This window comes from Cutaneotrichosporon oleaginosum, assembly GCF_008065305.1.
Source record: "Cutaneotrichosporon oleaginosum strain ATCC 20508 chromosome Unknown ATCC20508_contig07, whole genome shotgun sequence".
In the NCBI taxonomy this organism is placed as follows: Eukaryota; Fungi; Basidiomycota; class Tremellomycetes; order Trichosporonales; family Trichosporonaceae; genus Cutaneotrichosporon; species Cutaneotrichosporon oleaginosum.
The window spans coordinates 40401-60631 of record NW_027072176.1 but is presented as its reverse complement, the minus strand read 5'-3'; the positions used below and the strand labels follow the sequence as shown (position 1 = coordinate 60631).

The following is a 20231-nucleotide window of genomic DNA, read 5'->3' as shown; positions in this document are numbered from 1 at the left end:
TCGCATTAAGCTTTGGCGAGCCAGCAAGCTCGGCGCTAGTGTGTCAGCGTCATGTACTGTTGCAGAACAACAGTGAGGGCAGCACAGCAGGCGCAGCCGTCCCTGCACCAGCCCACTCTGTCAATTCAGTGGCGCGGCTGCTCCGGGCAAGTCCGCTTTGCTCCTCCTCCTGGCCGCCATCTTGGTTCCTGGCAGCTAGGCGTGATCCCCAGCTGTCCACGGGCGAGGGTAGGCCGAGGCAGCTGGCCGACAGGCAGACAGGCCGACTGACAGCTGATGGGTATGACGGCAGCAGGGCGGTGGCTGGTCGGTGTAATGTGGCGGTATGAGTTGGATTCAGTTTTCGCCCGATGCGGAAAGAAAACAAGCGCGCAATGGCCAATCAGCGGCGATTCCAGAATTGGGTAAGCAACAACCACTCCTGCTCGCCTCAGCGATCCAGCGTCCCCTGGAATCATCATCTCCACGGCCGCTCGCCCATCCTGCAATGCGTCGGCATCGGCTCGACCCAAAGTAACGCGCGGATGCGGATGGAAGAAACGTGACAGCGGGAACGTTGCGGGTGCACGCTTCCAGGAGGGCACAGGAGCGCATTCAAGACCCTCGCGACCAAGCGAACTTGTGAGCGTGTGAGCGTGAGCTTGTGAGCTGGCTAAATGCAGCCACGAAGCGCCTATTGCGGGGCTGCGGCGTGGAAGTCACCCTGTGTTCCACGCGAACGTGGGGCTCGCTAATAATAATGCACGATGCGGCGCGCATGCCGGCGGCCGTCCTCAGTTCATCCAATTTAACGTGACAGCCGTCACGGTGTTCTTGGCTGACGACGCTCTGGCGACGCTGGAGGTCCACGGCACCGCCAGCGCTGCGGAAGCCTGGCGGTGCGCATGGACTTACCTCTGCATCCATCGAGACTGCAAGCGCGTATGTTCGCAGCATGGCAGAGTGATCCCAAGAGCTTCAACCTCTGCACACTAGGTCTTCACCTTATAGCAAGCAGTGATGCTTCAACCCCGCTTCTCTGCCATATGGCGCTGCCCCATCACAGCTTTGCCCACTCTGGCCCACATCGACAGCACGCTCCTGGTCAACCGCAGAACGTCACGCCCGACATGGATGACCTCACGCGTGTGCTTGCTGACCAGAGTATCAAAACTCTGGAATTCAACAACTCGAGTGACTTCATCCCCACTCGGTTATCCGCAAAATCTCACCCCACTTCAATGTTTGTGTTGGCCCGGGCCGAGAACTACAGTAGTTTCAACAGAACTGCTATTAGGCTATTCATCTAAATAGCTCCAATATTGTACATTTAGGTGTACGGCTAAACGGAGTCCAGATCACCATCGCAATGCCGGACGACGCCATCAACACGAATCATCTTCGGCAGGCGTGACGCAATGTCCGTGCGCCATGACGCTCCTCACCGTGCTCCCGCACACCTCAACACACGTCTATGACACCACTACATCCCAACCTACTCATCCACGACCTCGCGCACGGGCGGGCGCGGCGTGCGCTCCGCGAGGTCGAGCTCGTGCGTGCGCGCGGCCAGTGCGCCGAGGTCCGTCGTGCTCCGCGCACTCTCGAGGCGCTCGCTGTCGACATACGACGGCAGCGCCGGGTCGAGGGGCACGACGAACTGCGTCCCGCTCTCGTCAGTGTAGCTCGGGACGCGGGAGAGCGCCGCCGCCGTCTCGTCCAGCAGCGAGTCGTCGTCGTCGTCGTACACGTGGAATCTGCCGCCTCTGCGCGATCCGGGTTCCTGCCGCTCGCTCAACGCCGGCGCGGGCAGGTCCGCAAAGCTCACGCCGTTGCGCGTCAGCCCGGCTGGCAGGACCGGCGAGCTCGACCCGCTATACGCCGCATGCCCGTTGCGCAGGATCGGGCTTTTCGTGCCTAGCGCGCTGAGGGGCTTCAGGTGCAGCAGGCCAGATAGGCCGCGCCGCTCCGTATGTGTGTCGTCGCTGCTGGCGTGGCTGCGGTCGGGCGAAGACGCGCGCGAGCCAGGCCGCGAACCCGCCCGACTTCCTTGGCGACTGCTGGGCCGGCTGCCGGTTCGCGACCCCATCATGCTTGCGAAGCGGCTGCCGCTCGCGCTGTGCTCCTGCGGCGACTCGGAGGACGCGCTCATCGGCCCGCTGCCCAGCCCCGCCGCTTGGAGCATGGCGTGCTCTGCGTCCGTGAGCTGCCGCCGCGGCGGGAGGTCGTATGCATCGCTGTTCCCGCGCGAGCGGTTGCTGCTGCGCCCGTGCGCAGGCGAGCCGGGTCTAGAGTGCGGCGGCGTCACATTGGGCGTGCTGCGCAGCGAGATCCCCGAGCTGCCTGCTCCTGCGAAACCTGAGCTGCCGGGGTCAGGAACAGCCACGCGGTCGTAGACGTGGTTGCTGTAGCTCGGGAGGTCGACCTGCTGCGCGGATGCCTCGGCATCGATGCCGAGGAGCAGGTTGCGTGCAGGTGCACCGTTCATTCTAGCCTCCATAAGCAGCGAGTTGTCCAGGATGCAAATGGGAAGTGCACAACGCAGCTCCGAGATGTGCCCGTCGGCATTGGCGATCGAGCACGACCACTTGACCTTGTGCGTCACGTACACTGGCTTGATCGTATGCGTCGGAGTCGTCCACGGCGGAAGTGGTATCATGACCTTTAGGCTCAGCTCATCGTCACCGCGCGTGAGGCTCTCGAGCACCTCTTCGGTCGTCTCCTCGTGCCGATTTGATCCTTCGCCGGAGCTCCTTGTCGTTGATGCCCCCGACAGCGCCTCGCCAGGAACGACCTCGAGAATTTCGGGGCGCCACTCGGACGCAGCCATCCCACTCCAGTGGTACGGTGGACGCATGATCTCGCGTTCGACAATCTTTGGTCGCCCGTCAACAATGTCGTGTTTGACCGTGATGACGGCTCGTGTTTCTGGATGCGTCGACCCGCGCGTGTTGACCAAGGAATATTCCTTGACCACCGATGTGATGTTGATTACTCGCACGCCCTTGGCAATAGGCATGAACTTTAAGATGACCGGGATCGAGTCGCCAGCCGCGTACGCCTTGAACGGCAGCGTGATCGAGTACATGATTTTGCCAGGCCACGTATTCTCGATCTCGAGCGTCTGGTTGAACTCGAGGGCTTCGGGCGTGTATGTCCTCACAACGGTAAATGTGCGGTATGCGCTCAGGTTGAACGCGAGGCCGGAGCGGATCACCTGAGCCCGCAGTCGATATGTAATGTCGCCATCACCGGGAAAGGTCGTCACTGAGGACGGGAGATTGCCATCGATGGTGAAGGAAAATGGGAAGGTGTGCAGGCCGGCTTTCAATGTATGCGTATGCCTCTTGTTGCCCTGGAGGAACGACCAGTCGTGCGCAATGATGTTGTGCGTGTAGTTGTGACTAGGGTCAGCGCGGAGACCTAGGAGGAGTGGACGTCACGGGCAGTCGGCAAGACGGGACGAGTCCGCCCGACGTCAGCCGCCAAGGAGCGGGGCAGAGTGTGCCCCACACGGCCCCGGGCGCCGGGGAGGAATCGGCCTCGGTCTCGGCCAAGCATACAAGGTCCGCCCCGCCGCGACCATTGTCTGTGCACCTTATCTGGAGCACAGAGTCGGCAGTGACCAGTGAGCAGCTGGCTTGGAGTGACGCCGAGTGGAGAAACCCTGTGTGGGGTCAGAGTAGGGCCTCGGCCGGCGATCGCCGACAGGCCAAGAACAAGTTTTGGGCATGTTTGTGCCGTTTGGCCGCTGGAAAGGGGATCCAAGACGCGAAAAGATATCATGCAATGTAACGGGAATTGGGAGCGGGGCGGTGTGTGAAGCTCTGCGTGAAGCGCCTGCGTATGGCAGAGGATGCGCGGAGACGTCCTTGGGGCACACGAGCATCGGCCGAAGGGAAACGCTTCGCCGACACACGTCCTCGTACGAGAGAGGAGAATGGAGAATGAAGTGGAAGAAGGGGAGGGAAAGATTGATGTAGGTGACGACAGCTGTGCGCCCGAGACTGCGTACGTGCGCCATCTCTGCTGGCTGGACTCACCTGGAAGAATCAGAGAACTGGACCTTGGCCTTGCCGGTGAGGCTCATCGTAATGTCCTTGATGTTGGTGCTCTCCGCGAGCCACAAGCTCACGTAGCCGGAGAGGTACGCTGGGGCCATGTCGCTGCCCTGGCCTCGGAGGACGAGGTGGTCCGAGTCGAGCTTGATCTCGAGAGGGTTGGCGCTGGAATGCGGGTGAACATGAGACCCATGCCCGGCAGATGAAACGCCCAACGTGGATCCAGCGGGCGTGGAGGCCGCGCTCATGGTGGAGTGCGAGCGGCTCATGGCCGCTGACGACGAGACGCTGGAGACACTGGGGATGCTGGAGTAGCTATCGGCGGTGCGGAGGGCCGGGTTGCGCTCCGCCAAGCGGCTGGCGGCGGACCCCATGCGGCTCGGCCCCGCGGCTTCGTTTGGGAAAACGCCGTGGGCTGCAGCGTATGCGAGCGCCTGGGGAGTCGTGTTGGGCGGCAACCCACTCACAGTAGGCGGAGGAAGGACGCCGTGCGCCGCGGCGTACGCGAGGTGATTGTTCGCGTCGGAAGAGAGGCTGGGGCGTGTGAGGTAATCGAGACTTGGGTCAGGTGGGGGTCCGGCTGGCGCTGGCGAGACTGGGCGCGATGGACGCGCCGAGCTCGAGTTGGAGGTGGGATACCGCAACATTGGCATGGTGGGTAAGTTGCGCGAGAGGGAAGCCCGGAGAGGGTCGTGTGGGAGAGCGTGGGGGGGACGGTGCGGGGAGGCCGGAAGGGGCCGCGGATGGAGTGTGTGGACGATGGGGAGTCGAAGTGATCGCGGGGGGACCTCTGGACGTGCGGGTGAGATCGGTGCAAGACTCGGGCGTATGGGACGTGCGTGCTAGAGCGCGGTGAGCGATGTGCGCCTGTGGATCCTTGTCGTGACGATAAGTGTCGGCCGCTCTCAGGAATGAAGAGCGACGTTCAATGTAGTGCGCGTGGAGCGAGGATTGGATGGTGATGATGATTCCAAGCTGGGCGGTGCATGCGATGTGTAGATGATTGATGAGTGATGCAAATGTTGATGAATGGAGGATGAGTGGTGGTGGAGAACCAAAGTCAAGTGCGGAGTGCTGGGCCGATCGCCGAAGGAGGCGTAGAGTGGCGCGGGGGGCGCGGGGTGCGCGGCCGAGAGATGACGCGCAGGGGGGGTGTTAGAGGGGGGGTATTGATTCTTTGACCTGATGAAATTCTGGGTGACTCGACAGATACCGGTACGAAATCGACGTCGACGTAGACGTTGAGCTCAGCGCTCGACCCGTGTACGGTACGAGTAGTGGATGACAGTGTGGCGGGGAGCGCGGTGTACAGTAGGTGCAAGAGTGCAGAGACGGCAGAAGAGGTCTTTGATGGACGATGAGGACGACGAGGAGGAGGATGACGGAGTGAAATAGGGCCGGCGGGTGGTTGTTGCGCACAGACACAGTCGGCCCGATCGGCTCGTGCAAGGGATCTCTGCAATGGTGGTGGCGCACTGGGAGACAAACTCGAGATAAGGCGCAGAACCGGCAGAATTCAGCTCTACCACTGGTCGTGCAGTCTGCCTGCCCCTAGCTATCCCTCTGAGTGTCTCGCTTGGATCGTGCGTTGTGCTTGTTGGAAGAGTAGAGGCAGTCGGCACTTGGCTTTCGGTAGTCGGCAAGGTATGAATGAACACAAGGCGCAGATATGTCGGGTGGGTGGAAATGATGGCCGATGGGGGGGAGAGGCGCAACCGGCACAATCAATAGCGCCGCCGTACTGCGTGAGAGCAGGAGCTAGTGTGTAGGATGGTAAATTATACAGACGCTGAAGAGAAAGAGAAAGAGAAAGAAGAGAAAAGGCGTCTCGAACGCGTTATTGCGCATGTATCTATCGCGACAAGGGTGCGAGCTGAGTCGGTGCGAGGTAGCACGCAGGGGCAGTCAGTTGCCTATTTGCCTATCGCACAGACGCAAGACCCAGCTGCCAGTTGCCAGTTGCCAGTTGCTTCCATCCAGCCTGCAGCCTGGACTCTCGCTTCAGGTTTTTCGACAGCACAGCAACCTCAGCAATACCGCAGTGACGTTATTAGCAGCTGGTGCATGGACAGGTGGCAAGTCGACAGGATCGGAGACTTGACACCGACCGACACAAAGATATCGCCGGTGTCTACTGTACTGTACTGTACGCCTCTGTTGTGATAGACTGTGTGATAGAGATCTGTGATTACCTGATTGCCTGCTGCTGCCTGATGGGCGGCGGTGGCGGCGGCGGCGGCATGGACGGCTCTCACTTCGGATGCCGTTCGGCCCGTGTCCGGTCTCATCCCCTCGCAGCCTCGCGCCCTTGCTCTTATCCATGCATCGCCAAGCGCCAGGGGGCCATGGGTTGCGGGGCCGGCAGAGCTGTGGCAAATTGCCTGCCTGCATCCATCCAGGGTCAGAGGGCGAGTCAACAAGGTCAAAAGATATCGCAATCTCATCAACAAATGAGCATCTCCTCTCTTGACGCAACTCCACGACTCCACTACTATCCATTTCCCTCCATTGAATGCTCTCGCACATAGTACACGGTACTACTGTTCATGATAACAGACGGTGTGGATGCTACTAGTACAAACATATACGGTGGTAGGTGGTCCCGCTTTGCTGGCTTACTCCTCTACACGAATACGCCTCTCATTACCCAACCGTGGACACCACGGCAACCCACATCGCCAACAACGGTGGCAACGGTGGCAACGGCGGCAACGGCGACTAATAAACACACCGCCGCGGACAGACACAATGCGGTGCTCCCCGTGTCGGACGCGCGACTCCGATTCTTGGCCTGCGTGGGTCCTTCCGAGATTGGCGAGCAAACGGCGACCCTGCGACCCGGCTGCCCGGCTGCCCAGACCCGCCTATTGCCAGTAGAGCGTCTTGCAATCCTCCTTGGAAAAGACCGAAGCGCATGCAGGGCACTTGCGCTGGCGTGTTTCAATTCGCTTGTCGAGACATCTGGGCACGTGTCAGGGACAGATTTTCACACTTGCCGCCGGCAGTTGCCGATACGAAACAACCCTCGGCCCCTGACGCCGAGTGGTCGTCCGAGGCCGCGGTTTGACTCATGAAGAAACTCACTCCTTGCAGAACGTGTGCATACACTTGACAATGACTTGCTGTTTGAAGTTGATGTCGCAACATGAACACCGAAGAAGTTTCTGCCATCAGCCTACGGTCCGAGCGCAGATCACTGCTCGCGACCAAGCGAGAATGAGCACATAGCGTGGCAGTGCGTGAACAAAGCTGAGATCGCAATCGGCCAAACTTCTCGAGAGCTTGGCCGACAGGATTGCAACCGCACTGGTCACTGCAGTGCTACTCGTGCACCAAGCCACGCCCTCTTGAGCACCCGTTCTTCACTCACAAGTAGCTTCGCTCGCTCCTCCCGAATGGCGACATCCGCCGCAGACCCGCCCTGTGCGTTGGCGGTGGAAGTGAGTTGCTCGTGCACCTCCTTGAGCTTCTGAAGGCTCGATTTCACTTGCTGCAGCTCATCCACAGCCTTAGCACGCATACCCTTGTCCGCCGCCGCCTCGGCAACACGTGTTTGGGCGATTTGCTGCGCCTCGGCAAGCGTTGCGTTGATCGCCTGGAGTCGCAGCTCGAGTTGCTTCTTATCTGAAGCCGCCGTTGCCAGCTGTGTTGTGATATCGAGCAGCGAGTTCTTCAGCGAGGTGAGTGTCTTCTCCTGCTGAGCCTGGACGTTAGCTACCGCAGCCGCATCTTTCTTACAATCTGTGTGCTGTGGTTCTTCTCCACTTCTTTGGCCTTCTCGATCAGCTTGAGCTGCTTGGCAACGGTGCGTTGAGCAGCTCTGAGCTCCGCCTCGACGCCTTCCTTGCTACGCATAGCCGTGAAGTATTTGTTGTCCGCCTTTGCTTTCTCGGTGCTGAGACGCTGCATGCGGAGTTCGCTGTCCTTGAGCTCAAAAATCTTGGTCTTGAGCGTCTGGTCGAGCTCCTCCCACAGCTTGTTGACGCCCTCAAGCTCCTGGTACAGCGCATTCGTGGCCTCCTCGGCCTCAGCGAGCTCCAGCTCCAGCTTCTTGCGTGCTTCAGCTTGCTGTTCCAGCCTCTCGGCCAATTCCTTGACGTCGGGCGAGGCATTGGGGCCAAGGATTCGCTCGTACTCGGCAAGGCGCCGACGCGCAGATTCGAGCTCCGTACGGATAGCGGTGTCCGACGCCGCGGCGGCCGCCTCGCCCTCCGATGCGTTTTTGAGCTGTTCAGTGAGACTCGACACCTGATCCCTAGTGGTTTGGAGCTGCTCTTCCAGAGCCTTGACGTAGTCCCCGTCAACAGGGCCGTCCTTGAGGAAGGCGAGATATCCCTCGGCGCCGTCTTTGGCTGCGAGCTTGCTCTTCAGCCTTCGCACCTCAGAGCAGAGGAAACTGATGCGCTCCTCGCGCTTTGCGCACAGCTGCTCCATCTCGTCGGCAAATCGCATCTTGTCCGTGTCGCGAACTCTCCGCTCAGTCAACTCGGCGTTGAGTTCATCGCGCTGCCCGCGCAAGCGAGCGAGATCGACATCCTTCTGGCCAAGCTTCTCACGCAGGGCATCGACCTCGGTGCGCGCCTCGGCGATAACGGCTTCGCGGAACTCGAGATTGCTGTCTCGCAAAAGATCAAGCTTTTGCTCAGCCTGCTCGAACCGTTGTTGCAATGCCTCTGCACCAGCAGCCGAGGATGCCAATCGTTGCAAGTAGACTTGGAAGAAGGGTGATTGGCGCAAAGCCTCCTCAGAGGGGTTATGTGCCTGCTGTCAGTCGAAACGTACACGTCTCCGGGAACCCACCTGAAGTCGTAACTTGTCCACCTGTTGAGTCAGGGATGTATGCTCTGCCCTCAAGGCCTCGAGTTGTTGCAGGCGAGACTTGGCAAGCAACTCCAGCTCGGCGCATCGCTGTTCGGTCTCATCGGAAGTGGCCACGCCCCCGACAGGTAGAGGCTTCGCTTCTGGTACCTCTGATGCGCGAGCGTTGGGTGTAGAATGTCCCGAGCCATTGGCAATAGGCTTGGCGGGGGCAGCTGCGGAAGATGACTCGCGCTGAGCGTTCCATGCGAGGCGTTCCTTGTCCATGTCCATCTTGAGCTTGTCCAAACGTTTCTCGGCTCTTTGCAAGTCTCGCAAGTGTGTGTCTCGCGACTCTCGAACGTCTTCCAACTGTGACCTCGCTTGAGACAAGTCTGCTCGGAGCTTGCTCGACTGCATGGTCAGCGCATGCCCATTGCTTGGTGGTGAACTCACTTCCAGTTGCAACGTGTCTGCCCGCTGTCGCAGATCTCCACCAAAGTCGGACGAATGCTTGCCCGCGGCTGCATCTGCGAAACCTGCCACAAGACGAAGAGTCGCTTCCAACCGTGACTGGACCACTTTGTCGACCTGCTCTTGATCCAAGGTTGTGTCGATGGAGCCTGAGCTGGGTCAGCAAACGTTTGCCTGTGAGGTTAGAAGCACTTACTGTCTATCAAGGACCCATCTAGTCCTGGGAGGTTCCCTGCGCGATCTCGCACTGAGGATACGAGCTGCGCCCTGTCAGCACACACGCTTCTGGTTCGCGCGCCGTCACCCAACGGCAGAGCGGACGAGTACGCACCTGTGCCCAGCAGGCCTCTACAGAGCGAAAGCAGGCCTGGAGGTTGCGCTTTTGGGACTCGAGTGCTGATGCGCGGGCAGCTTCTCGTTGAGATGCGCGACGGTATTCGAGCATCTGGCGAAAGAGGGCTTCCTTGCGATGTGACTCAACGACGCGCATCCAGTCCTCGATATCTTCGTCTTCTTCATTCTCGTGATCCTTTGGTTGATGTGGAGATGAAGGAGAGTGACCTGGACTAGAGCCGGAGCCGATTGCTCGTCGTTTTGAGGAGGAGGAGGGAGCGTCGAGAGAGCTGTCGCGCACCCTCTTGAGGTCTGCGTTCATGCTCGGGAGGAAGGGAGTTTTGGTCAAGGAAAGGTGTGACTCTAAATGATTCCGGGGGGGCCGGGAGAGGGAGGGGGCCGCGGGGGATGGGGGATGGGGGATGGGGGATGGGGGATGGGAGATGGAGGATGACGAGAAGAGGAGAGGAGATGGAGGATGAGAGAGGATGGAGGATGTGGAAAGGAGATGGATGAGTAAACGATCAAACGAGAAGAGAGCGAGAGAGAGGGAGGGAGAGAGAGAGAGTTGTTCACCCAACTCGACCCGCCCAGGCCAACTCGGCCCACCCACCACCCCACCACCTTCCCTCCTCTCCGCAAACGTCTAAGTTCCCCCTCTGCCCCTGCTGGGTGAGCTCCCCCTTCCAATTCGCCGCGGCGTTTACACCGGTGGCGTCCACCACCTTTGGCTTATTTGCCACCCAACCGTGGTGCGATTTTACCCTGAATCAGGTCAACGCGGCGCCGCGCGCGTCAACAAAGCGGCAGCGCGCGACGGCGGCCTCATCGCTGCTGCTCGGTCTCTCAGCTTGCCTCGTCATCGTCATCACATCACTCCTCCTCCTCATCTCTTTCTCTCTCTCCCCCCTCCCCTCCCCTCCCCTCCTCAACCCGGCAGAGGGCCATGTCGGCCTTGTACGGCACCCCTCCACCCTCCGCCACATCAAACGGCTTCAATCACCACCACCACCACCACTCCTCCTCACCATCTCCCTTCCGAGTAGACGACGACGATGACTTGGCGTGCGTTTCACCTCCTTCCCTCCTCTCTCTCGACCACCCAAGCACTCCTCAACCCACTTGACACTACACTGACTTGAACAGCTTTGACTCCCCCAAGGACGAGGCCTCGTACTACCGCGACAAGTATCGTGTCGCCGTCGAATTACTCAACGAAACGCGCGCCGAGCTCGGTATGTCCTTGTCTCTTGCTCTCGGGCACTCCAAATACGCGTGTGATCCCATTTAGCCTGACGCCACAAAAGACGAGTTCCAGGTCTCTTCACGCGAGCTAGAGCAAGAACTAGAGCAAGAGTTGGAGGCGACAGAGGCAAAGCATGCAGACCTCCAGGAACGCATTACACGTCTCGAGGCCGACAAGGAAGAGTGGAAGGTGAGCGCGCGCCCACCGCCAGGCTCTGTGCTCACTGCCCCAGAACAAGTTCATTGCTCTCCAAAAGCAGCACTCTTCAACTGTCAGCGCCATGCAGCTCGAGATGGACAATTTGCGCTCGGAGCGTGACAACACCCTCATTGCCATCCGCGATTTAGAAATGGGCAACGACGAGCTGGAAAGCAAGCACCGGTGAGTCTGACCCAGAGGTACATTCCCCACCAGCTGACAAGCAGCGTGACTCACTCGTCCCTGCTCGACATGGAGATCAAGTATAACCGCACGATCGAGGAGAAGACCTTACTCGAGCAGGAAGTCATTGCCAAGCAGGAGCTCGACGAGGAGTGCCAGCGTCTCAAGGACGATGTTCGCGGTAGGTCCCACTGTCACAGAGCTCTCGGCTGACTCGCACAGATGCCAATAATGAAATCGCCATCCTTCGCGACCGCCTGGCCAAAGCAGTGGTTCCCACCCCGCCGTCGTCGGACGCCCCAATGTCTCCGATGACGGACCTGCACGCGCGCTCTGACGCTCCTTCTCCGACCCTCACTGACGCATCGGGCACCACTCACAGGTCGTCACACTCTGTGGCAGCGACTAGCCGCACCGATCGCAGCCCGACCGTCACACCACGGACCGTTAGACAGTCACCTCGCATCCCGCGCAGCACGACTACGCCTGCTCTGGCATCCCCGAATGTGAGAAAGGCCTTGTCGGCACCTTCCCCGTCTGGGATTCCCTCTCTCACAAGGAGCACCACCTCTCGGATACTCGCGTCGAGCGAGACTGGCCCCATGCGTCGGACTTCGACCATGGCAAATCTTAGTGGACAACCACCAAAGACCAACAAGGGTCTGCGCCTCCTCCAAGACATTCAAACGAGGCTCAAAGCAACGGACGACCGTCTGGGTGCCCGCATGCCGAAGCGAAGCGTCGCACCCCAGCGCAAGAGTACGCTCCCAAGCGCAACCGTGGTCCCATCCGGTCATCATGCGAACGCACAGCACACCAGGGTGGCAGCCTTGTCAAAGCCACCACCTGGTGCCGCGATCACGGCCTCGGCCACGGTCACACCGACGGCCAGCAGCTCCAACATTCTCTCCCCCACTGCATGGGTAATGCTATCAGATCCGGAGGACACACCGCCGGCCCGCCCAGGCCAGCTCCGCAAGCGTGACCCGTCTTCTCCTCTGGAGACGTCACGGGGTGTGGGGGGCAACATGCTTCCCAAACGACCAGGAATACCATCCCCTCTTGCTCCCCACCTCGCGCGAAGCCATCGCGGTTCTCCGGGTCACACGCCCAACGCCACAACGCGCGCCTTGCACAAGACTGTTCGCTCTTCAGGCAGACCGCCCCTGTCTGTCTCGACGGGCATAAGCGGGTCGTCGACCGGTCGGAGCTCGCTTTCTCAGTCAGTGCATGGTGGTGTGTCCAGGCCACCGTCACGGACGCAAACCCACACGAGATCGTCGAGCCGAAGTGGTGCCATGAGCCCAAGCTTCATCCCGGGGCCGTCACGGAGGGCTTCGGTGGGATCGCAGATATTGAGCCCCACAGATTCGATGGTGTCCTTCGGCCAGTCGGTTTCCGGCCGCTCGTCGCGCGCGGATCATTCGCGGACTGTGTCGGTGGACCTCCGCACGCTCTCGCGATCCAGCATGCGTCCACCATCGCGCTCTGAGGCACGTCCTTCCTCCAGGTCTGACATGCGTCCACCCTCACGCTCGGACGCGATGCGTCCACACTCGCGGATAGGCAGCGTTGACGAGCGCGGAGAGCGTAGCGAGCGCACCGTCGCCCGGGGCCCCCAGAGTTCTGGGCCACGTACGCTTGGTCGTGGCCCAGCCCCAGGCATGGGTGGACTGCACATGGCGCAGTCAGCGTCGGCATCTTCCGTTGCGAGTGCTGTCAGTGCTGCTAGTGGGGTGAGCGGGGTGAGCGCGATCAGCACGCAATCGAGCATTAGCGCCGTTTCGAGTCGTAGCAACGCCAGCAACCTAAGCAACAGCGTGAGAGGCACGTCCATGCCGGCTTCGGGAAACAAGGGGCTGAGACGCTTGCCTCGGCGCTCGAGTGTCGGGGTCAACGAGATCGGTGCGGCGCCCTCCAGTATCCCTGCGCCGAAGACGCCGCACGCAAGACCCAATTCGGTTCCGATGTTCTTGGAAACACCGCCGCCTGTACCGCGAATTCCGAGCAACCACCTGCGCCGGAACCCTTAGAGTGGCTGATGCGCTGTCGTTCTCCTGCAGACTCCGCGTCTGACCTCGAAGCGCTCTGACGCCGCGGCCACCACCTCGCCTGTACGAGCCACACCGTACCCCGGTCGGAGAGGAGACCGGATGCTGTGATGCGCAGTATGCGCGAAGATCGTAGCCATCGTTGTACTTTCACTGCAAGGCATGGGACTGCACAACTGTACTAGTACAACAACATTCTATGGGGAACTACACCCGCTTGCGCCATTTACTGTCCTTGTGCCTAATGTCAGCCAACCCTTCGGGACACTCACGCAGCTTCGCGGCGGACCTCGGCCTCGCGCGCCGCCGTCATCTCATCCGCGCGACGGTTGACGTCCTCGACCTCCTGGGTGGTAGGAAACGCGATCTTCCAAAAATCCGGGGGTGTTGGGGGACGCCGCCAAACCTCACGGTGTCGGGACACGCGCTTCTGATGGTCCTCGATTCCTACGCCTGCTGGTGTATCCCCTGCGCCCGCGCCCCCTGCATCTCCGTCTGGCTCGTCGCGCCACGCCGGCGCCGAGTGGAAGCGCGGAATGTCGCCCACGGCCGCATAATACTGCAAACATCAGCCTGGCACAGGCGTCACTCACGTCGCGACAGCACTCGCAGTCGCCGCCATGCATGCGCCTGCGCGCCGCGCGGTCCCGTACGACCGCGTCGAACTGGTACCCCACGCCGTCGTTGCGCGCCGGGTCGATCTCGTACTCGTCCGCAAACGTCGTGCTGCCGTCAGCTGCGCACGCCCACGACTCACGTGTCGGAGGGCGCCACATACCGCCCCTTGCCTTTATACGCGGCATACACCTTTCTGCGCTCGGCGGCGGGCAGGGCCGCGAGGCGCTTGCGCTCGGCCGCGCGCTCGGCGGGCGTCAAGCCCTCAAAGTCGAGCCGCGTCGCGGAGCGCGGCGCGTCCTCCAGCAGCGACGTCGTGCCCGTGCGGTCGCGCACGAGCCGGCGCGTCGGTGCTGGGCTCGGCGCGTCGTCGCTCCCGAACGAGTCGCGGGGCTTGCGCGACGACGACGGCGCCCGCGTCGTCCCCCCCAGCCAGGGGGTTACGCGTGACGCGAGGCGGGTTAGTGGCGTCGGCGTGCGCGTGATGGGGGTTGACACGGACGCGGCGAGCTTGGCTGCTGTTATGCTGCGTTTGGAGAGGGCCGGTGTGGTGGATTGGGCGGAAGTCGATGGGAGGGGCTTGGGGCCGGTGAGGTCCGCTGCGGCCGCTGGACGGGGAGAATCGACCGGGCGAGGCGATGGAGACTTCGGAGGGCATGGGTGCCCAACGGGCTCTGGTGATGGTGCGGCGGAGAGGTCGGCCGCAGGCGAGAGCGGCTTAGATGGCCCCGCAGACGGCCCTGCTTTATGCACGTCCTCGGAGGCATGTGAGACATTATTGGTTGCGGACTTGGGCGACGGTAGCGGCCCGGCGTTCTCGACCTCACGCAGCTGGCTAGAACGCATACGCTTCGCCGGCGGCTCTTCATCCCTACTCTCCCTACGAGCCGCCTGCGGCGAGCTTGGGCCTAGCACCGAGCTGGGATGCGATGACGGTCCGGGAGGCGTCGCCGCTGAAGGCTCCGGCATGCCTGATGCAGCATCGAGCTGCCGACGCTTGCGCTTGGCATCTTTGCGCGCCACGTATACGGCGTGGAACTCCTTGAAGTGTTGTCGCTCCTTCTCGCGCTTGGCAGACAGGCGGACGTACTTGTCACGGAGCTCGTCGTGTGCCGCCTTCAACGCCGCGTGTTGGGTCCGGACGTGCGCCAGTTCTCGGTGCAATCGGGAGACCATCTTGGACGGCGACACCGCATTATCGGGGTTGAGGTCCTGCTTTGGCGTGTTGGGAGACACGGGCTGTAGTGCGCGCGGACTGGTGTAAGCTCTCGACATTGCGCCAACTCACGTCGTGTTACCCCCGCCCGCCTCAAGCTCCGCCAGCCGCCGACGTAGCGCGTCCCGCTCACTCGCAGCCTCACGGTAATGCCGCGCCTCCTCGCGTGCCTCCCGCAGTGCGTCCTCCGCCTCCTCGGCACGGCGCTGCTGGCGCGCGCTCGTCTTGATCTCATTTGTGAGAGCTTCTCGGGCATCTCGAAACTCGCACTGAACGCACTCAAGCTGCTCCCGCGCAACAGCGAGCTCGTGCTCGGCCTCAGCAGACTCGGAGCGCGCACGCTCCTCGCTGCTCTTGTCTCGAAGGCGGCGCTCGAGGCGCCCGATCCGCTCTCGCAGACCCGCAGCAACAACCTGCTCCATCTCGATGCCGGCCGCCGCCCAGTCGTTGGCAGCGCGCACCTCCTCCTCAAGCTCGCGGATACGCTCGTCCTTGAAGCACAATGCGCGCCGGAGGGGGCCAAGCTGTTGCGCCTCGTCCGCCGCCATCGCCTCGCCCGCTTGAAAGTGCTCCCGGTCATCGTCGGCGGCAATGTACGCGACCCGCAGCGCCTCGAGGTCAGCTTGCACGCGAGCGATTGCCGCGAGGTGGCGCTGGTGCTCTTCCAGTGCAGCTGCGTTGGATGCACGCATCTCGAAGGCCTCGCGCTTCAGCGCCGCGCACTCGGCGTGCAGGCGTTCTTTGTCCGCCTCGAGGCCTGACAGCTGCTCATGATGGCGATCTGATATCAGCACGACCCCACAGAAACTCACCTCTAGCCTGCTCGACCTGCCGTCTCAATCCTGAGAAGAGGCTCTCCTCGTTCGTGAGCGACATTACAACGGCTGATGATCCAGTGCAATGTTAAGATGGTATATGCGGAGAGCAATTGTTGACAAGATCAAGCGCGTCGCGTCCAAACCGAAAGGGGTGCTTCGTGTGTTGACGTCACCCGTGGGAGAATGGATTAGGTGTTGGCCAAGTCACGTGGCTCCACCTCCACATTACAGACGCGTCGCGTCCAAAATCAACAACATCCATCCCCACTCAGCCTCGTCATCAGCAGCAAGCTCTCACCTCCAATCATGACACATGTAGACCCCGTCAACCTTGACCCGATTCCGCCGCTTCTGGACTCTTACACCTTCCACTCGGTGCTGCCGGACGACTTCGACCCAACGTCCGACGAGAACAAGGAAGGATGGATCATGGGCATCGACGAGGCCGGGCGCGGACGTGAGTTGCAAGGCCTGTATCAAGCTGACAGCAGCGGTCCTAGGGCCCATGGTATACGCAGCAGCTTACTGCCCCATGTCTTTCAAATCAACACTGGAGGGTATCGGGTTCGATGGTGGGTATTCTAGCTCACAGCGGCACAGCTCACACCAGACTCCAAGGCTCTGAAACCCGAGGTTCGGCAGGCGCTTTGGGAGTCGTTCGACGTCAACGCGCCCTTGTGTTATTCTTCATGCACCCTGTCCCCACAGGCTATCTCAGCGGGCATGCTGCGCCGCGTGCCGATCAATTTAAACCAGCAGGCGCAGGACGCGACCATGGGTTTGATCCGCGACGCATTGGACCGCGGGTTAAACATCCGCGAGGTGACTACCCTCGTCTTCTGTGCTGATTGCAGTGCTTCGTCGACGCGCTCGGTCCGAGCCAGGTGTGGCAAGATCGGCTGAGTGCGGCCTTCCCTACTATCAAGTTTCTTGTGTGCCCCAAGGCCGATAGCTTGTTCAAGATTGTCGGAGCAGCGTCTATCATCGCCAAAGTCACGCGCGACCGGTATATCGAACACTGGACAGACCCAGAAGGTCCACTGCCAGGTCAGGACGCGGCGGAAGTGATCCACGGGAGCGGATATCCATCGGGTGAGTACTGCGGGGGAGGTTGATGCCGGGCTTGGTGGGCATTTGATGGATACGACATACGACAACCCGCCTATCAGCCCGAGTCATCCTTGCCAGGACTGTGGCTAACTGCAGACCCAAGGACGCAGGCCTTCCTACGCGAACACGTCGACCCTGTGTTCGGGTACCGCGGAATGGTGCGCTTTTCGTGGGCGACAGTGCGCGTGCTGCTGGAGAAACAAGGCGCGACATGTGTGTGGGCCGACGACGACCAGCAGCCATCGGCCAAGGCCTACTTCGCGGATACGGATAAAGGACGGCCCAAAATGTGGCGTGACCTGGGCATCTCGGCTGTAGGCGAGCTGTGAGCGAGCGCTGCTGCTCGCAGGATAACGCGATAACTGAACGGCAACGGGTAGTCCGACATCTGTGGAGTCCAGGGTGTGCACGTGTAGAGAACATGCGGACGTATGGCATGTCGTGTCGAGGCGGTCGAGGGCTGATGAGGCTGGACCAGGCGCTCAGACATGTCCAGTCCTAGGTGCGGGGCATATGCGGCGATGGTGGGCAAAGACTTTGCGAGCGCGTAGCGCCAGGGAGCCGGCTCGGGGCTTGCAAGGTTGTCCGGCCCCAGAGAGGACTGTGGGGGCTGGGGGCGGAATGCAAAACCTAATGGCCATTAGGAATGTGGCATAACAATGATGATGTGATGGTAATTATCTGGGGGTCGATAATATCAACTTTGCCGAGATTTCGCCAGTCGTCTCGGCTAATGCTCCGAGCCGAAGGCACGCCCACTGTACGGTCCACCGGCACTACCGCCGCGCGCCGCGAGCACCGACCTGCCTTAAGTTGTCTTTCCGTCGCCATCGCCTCCCCCTCTCTCTCTTTCTCATCTCCCCCCTCTTCTCCAAAAAGCACAGCATGCTTCGCTCCGCCCGTCTCTCCTCCACCACCCTCCGCGCCGCTCGCGGCTACGCCTCGACCGCCGCCCACCCCGTGACCGGCGGTGCGTCGCAGCTCTCGCCCCTCGCCGCCAAGGCTGCCGAGGAGGTCTCGTCCAAGTGGAAGGGTACCTCGGCCCTCGGCGGTAACACCAAGAACTACATTGGTGGCGAGTTCGTCGAGTCGTCGTGCAGCAAGTGGGTGGACGTCCACGACCCCGTGAGTTTGATTTCGGTGTGGTGATATCGACACACACACTGTACGCGCGAGACAGCCGATTCTCAATGCCGAGCTCCGAGAGCCGAGAGGCCCAAGTGGGGCTGCGGCGGTATGCGGCCGGAGCTCTTGGCTTGGGCTCCATCATCCCGTGCTCCATGATCTGTGCTCAGTTCTTGCTTTGCATCTCGCGCCGGGGCCGAGGCAGCTCCGCTCCGGCGGCTTCGCCTCCTCGCCACGCCTCGGACTTCTCCGCGCCTCTCTCTTGAGTGAGCACCGCTGACCCTCAGTCCTCGCAGACGCTCCTTACCCGTGTTCCTGAGACCACCGAGGCCGAGTTCAACGCCGCCGTCGGCGCCGCGTCCGAGGCCTTCAAGACCTGGTCGCAGACCTCGATCATGCGCCGCCAGCGCGTCATGTTCGAGCTCATGAACCTCATCCGCCAGCACACCCCCGAGATCGCCCAGTCGATTGTCCTCGAGCAGGGCAAGACCTTCGCCGACGCCCAGGGCGACGTTGGCCGTGGTCTCCAGGTCGTTGAGGCCGCCACCGCTGTCACCTCGGGCCTCCTCGGCGACAAGCTCGAGGTCACCACTGACATGGACACCTACTCGCGCCGCCACCCCCTCGGTGTCACCGCCGCCATCACCCCCTTCAACTTCCCCGCCATGATCGTCCTCTGGTCGGCTGCCCTCGCCACCGTCACCGGCAACACCCTCGTTGTCAAGCCCTCGGAGCGTGACCCCGGAGCCACCATGATCATTGCCGAGCTCGCCGCCAAGGCCGGCCTCCCCGCCGGTGTCCTCAACGTCGTCCACGGCACTGCCCCCACCGTCAACCGTGTCTGCGACCACCCCGACATCAAGGCCATCTCGTTCGTTGGTGGTGACGCTGCCGGCAAGCACATCTACGACCGCGCCATCGTCCAGGGCAAGCGTGTCCAGGCCAACCTCGGTGCCAAGAACCACTGTGTCGTCATGCCCGACGCCAACAAGAACCTCACCCTCAACGCCATTGCGGGTGCTGCGTTCGGCGCCGCCGGCCAGCGCTGCATGGCCCTCTCGGTCGCCATCTTCGTCGGCGAGTCGCGTGCTTGGATCCCCGAGCTCATCGAGCGTGCCAAGGGCCTCAAGGTCTCGGGCGGCTTCGAGCAGGGTGCCGACCTCGGCCCCGTCATCTCGCCCGCCGCCAAGGAGCGCATTGAGGGGCTCATCGCCTCGGTCGAGACCGAGGGCGGCAAGATCCTCCTTGACGGCCGTGGTGTCCAGGTTCCCGGCTACCCCGCCGGCAACTTCGTCGGCCCCACCGTCGTCGAGGTCGACACCAACATGAGCGCGTACAAGAACGAGATCTTCGGCCCCGTGCTCAACATCATCTCGGCCGAGACCCTTGACGAGGCTGTTGCCATCATCAACCGCAACAAGTACGGCAACGGTGCCGCCATCTTCACCACCAACGGTGCCACTGGCCGCAAGTTCGAGATCGAGGCCGAGCCCGGACAGATCGGCATCAACGTCGCCATCCCCGTCCCCCTCCCCATGTTCAACTGGTCGGGCTCCAAGGGCTCGTTCATGGGCGACATCCCCTTCTACGGCAAGACTGGTCTCGAGTTCTACACCCAGCGCAAGACCACCACTGCCCTCTGGCCCCACGAGGACGCCTCGCACGCCCAGGCCGCCGTCTCCATGCCCCAGATCAACTAATCGCACAAGGAAGAGTAGTTGTTGTTCCCGGTCGCACTATGCATGCTGTGTATTCGTATTAGAACAGTGCCGTGAGCATCTTTTTGGAAGAGGGAGCTCTGTTCATCTGCCTGCAGTCAGCACCTCGTCAGCCTCGGTGACAGTCGGAGCGACCTCACCGCTCCCGATATCCTGTTTCGCTCGACCGCAGCATCGGCTAAGTCGACCGCCGACACAGGGAATGGGTGCTATCTCGGGCAGCGCCACAAAATCCGGCTGCTGTCACGGAGATGACTGGCAAATCGGAGTCTAGCAAATGACCGAGGAGGTCACGTTTACATGCACC

At 61.5% G+C, this 20231-nt stretch overlaps 6 protein-coding genes across 6 annotated transcripts; 3 read left to right on the top strand and 3 right to left on the bottom strand.

Annotated features, from left to right (window-relative positions):
• Nucleotides 1-884: 884 nt before the first annotated feature.
• COLE_07239 (uncharacterized protein) lies at nt 885-1289 on the top strand (the record flags this gene model as incomplete). Its single annotated transcript, XM_018419925.2, has 1 exon — nt 885-1289. One exon carries the CDS (start codon nt 885-887, stop codon nt 1287-1289), a length of 405 nt encoding a protein of 134 aa, XP_018275681.1.
• A 185-nt stretch (nt 1290-1474) lies between these two features.
• On the bottom strand, nt 1475-4288 carry COLE_07238 (uncharacterized protein; the record flags this gene model as incomplete). Its single annotated transcript, XM_018420539.2, has 3 exons — nt 1475-3383; nt 3495-3521; nt 4041-4288. 3 exons carry the CDS (start codon nt 4286-4288, stop codon nt 1475-1477), a joined length of 2184 nt encoding a protein of 727 aa, XP_018275682.2.
• A 2616-nt stretch (nt 4289-6904) lies between these two features.
• COLE_07237 (uncharacterized protein) lies at nt 6905-9966 on the bottom strand (the record flags this gene model as incomplete). The annotated part of the gene is made up of 8 exons (XM_018424390.2): nt 6905-7001; nt 7125-7204; nt 7411-7743; nt 7779-8801; nt 8841-9251; nt 9294-9460; nt 9508-9571; nt 9643-9966. 8 exons carry the CDS (start codon nt 9964-9966, stop codon nt 6905-6907), a joined length of 2499 nt encoding a protein of 832 aa, XP_018275683.1.
• A 3624-nt stretch (nt 9967-13590) lies between these two features.
• COLE_07236 (uncharacterized protein) lies at nt 13591-14783 on the bottom strand (the record flags this gene model as incomplete). The annotated part of the gene is made up of 3 exons (XM_018420040.2): nt 13591-13881; nt 13916-14048; nt 14080-14783. The coding sequence occupies 3 exons, from the start codon at nt 14781-14783 to the stop codon at nt 13591-13593; spliced, it is 1128 nt and encodes a 375-aa protein (XP_018275685.2).
• A 1494-nt stretch (nt 14784-16277) lies between these two features.
• COLE_07235 (uncharacterized protein) lies at nt 16278-17410 on the top strand (the record flags this gene model as incomplete). Its single annotated transcript, XM_018424391.2, has 5 exons — nt 16278-16428; nt 16463-16543; nt 16582-16793; nt 16826-17063; nt 17178-17410. 5 exons carry the CDS (start codon nt 16278-16280, stop codon nt 17408-17410), a joined length of 915 nt encoding a protein of 304 aa, XP_018275686.1.
• A 556-nt stretch (nt 17411-17966) lies between these two features.
• COLE_07234 (uncharacterized protein) lies at nt 17967-19906 on the top strand (the record flags this gene model as incomplete). Its single annotated transcript, XM_018426994.2, has 2 exons — nt 17967-18206; nt 18494-19906. 2 exons carry the CDS (start codon nt 17967-17969, stop codon nt 19904-19906), a joined length of 1653 nt encoding a protein of 550 aa, XP_018275687.1.
• Between the last annotated feature and the right edge of the window lie 325 nt (nt 19907-20231).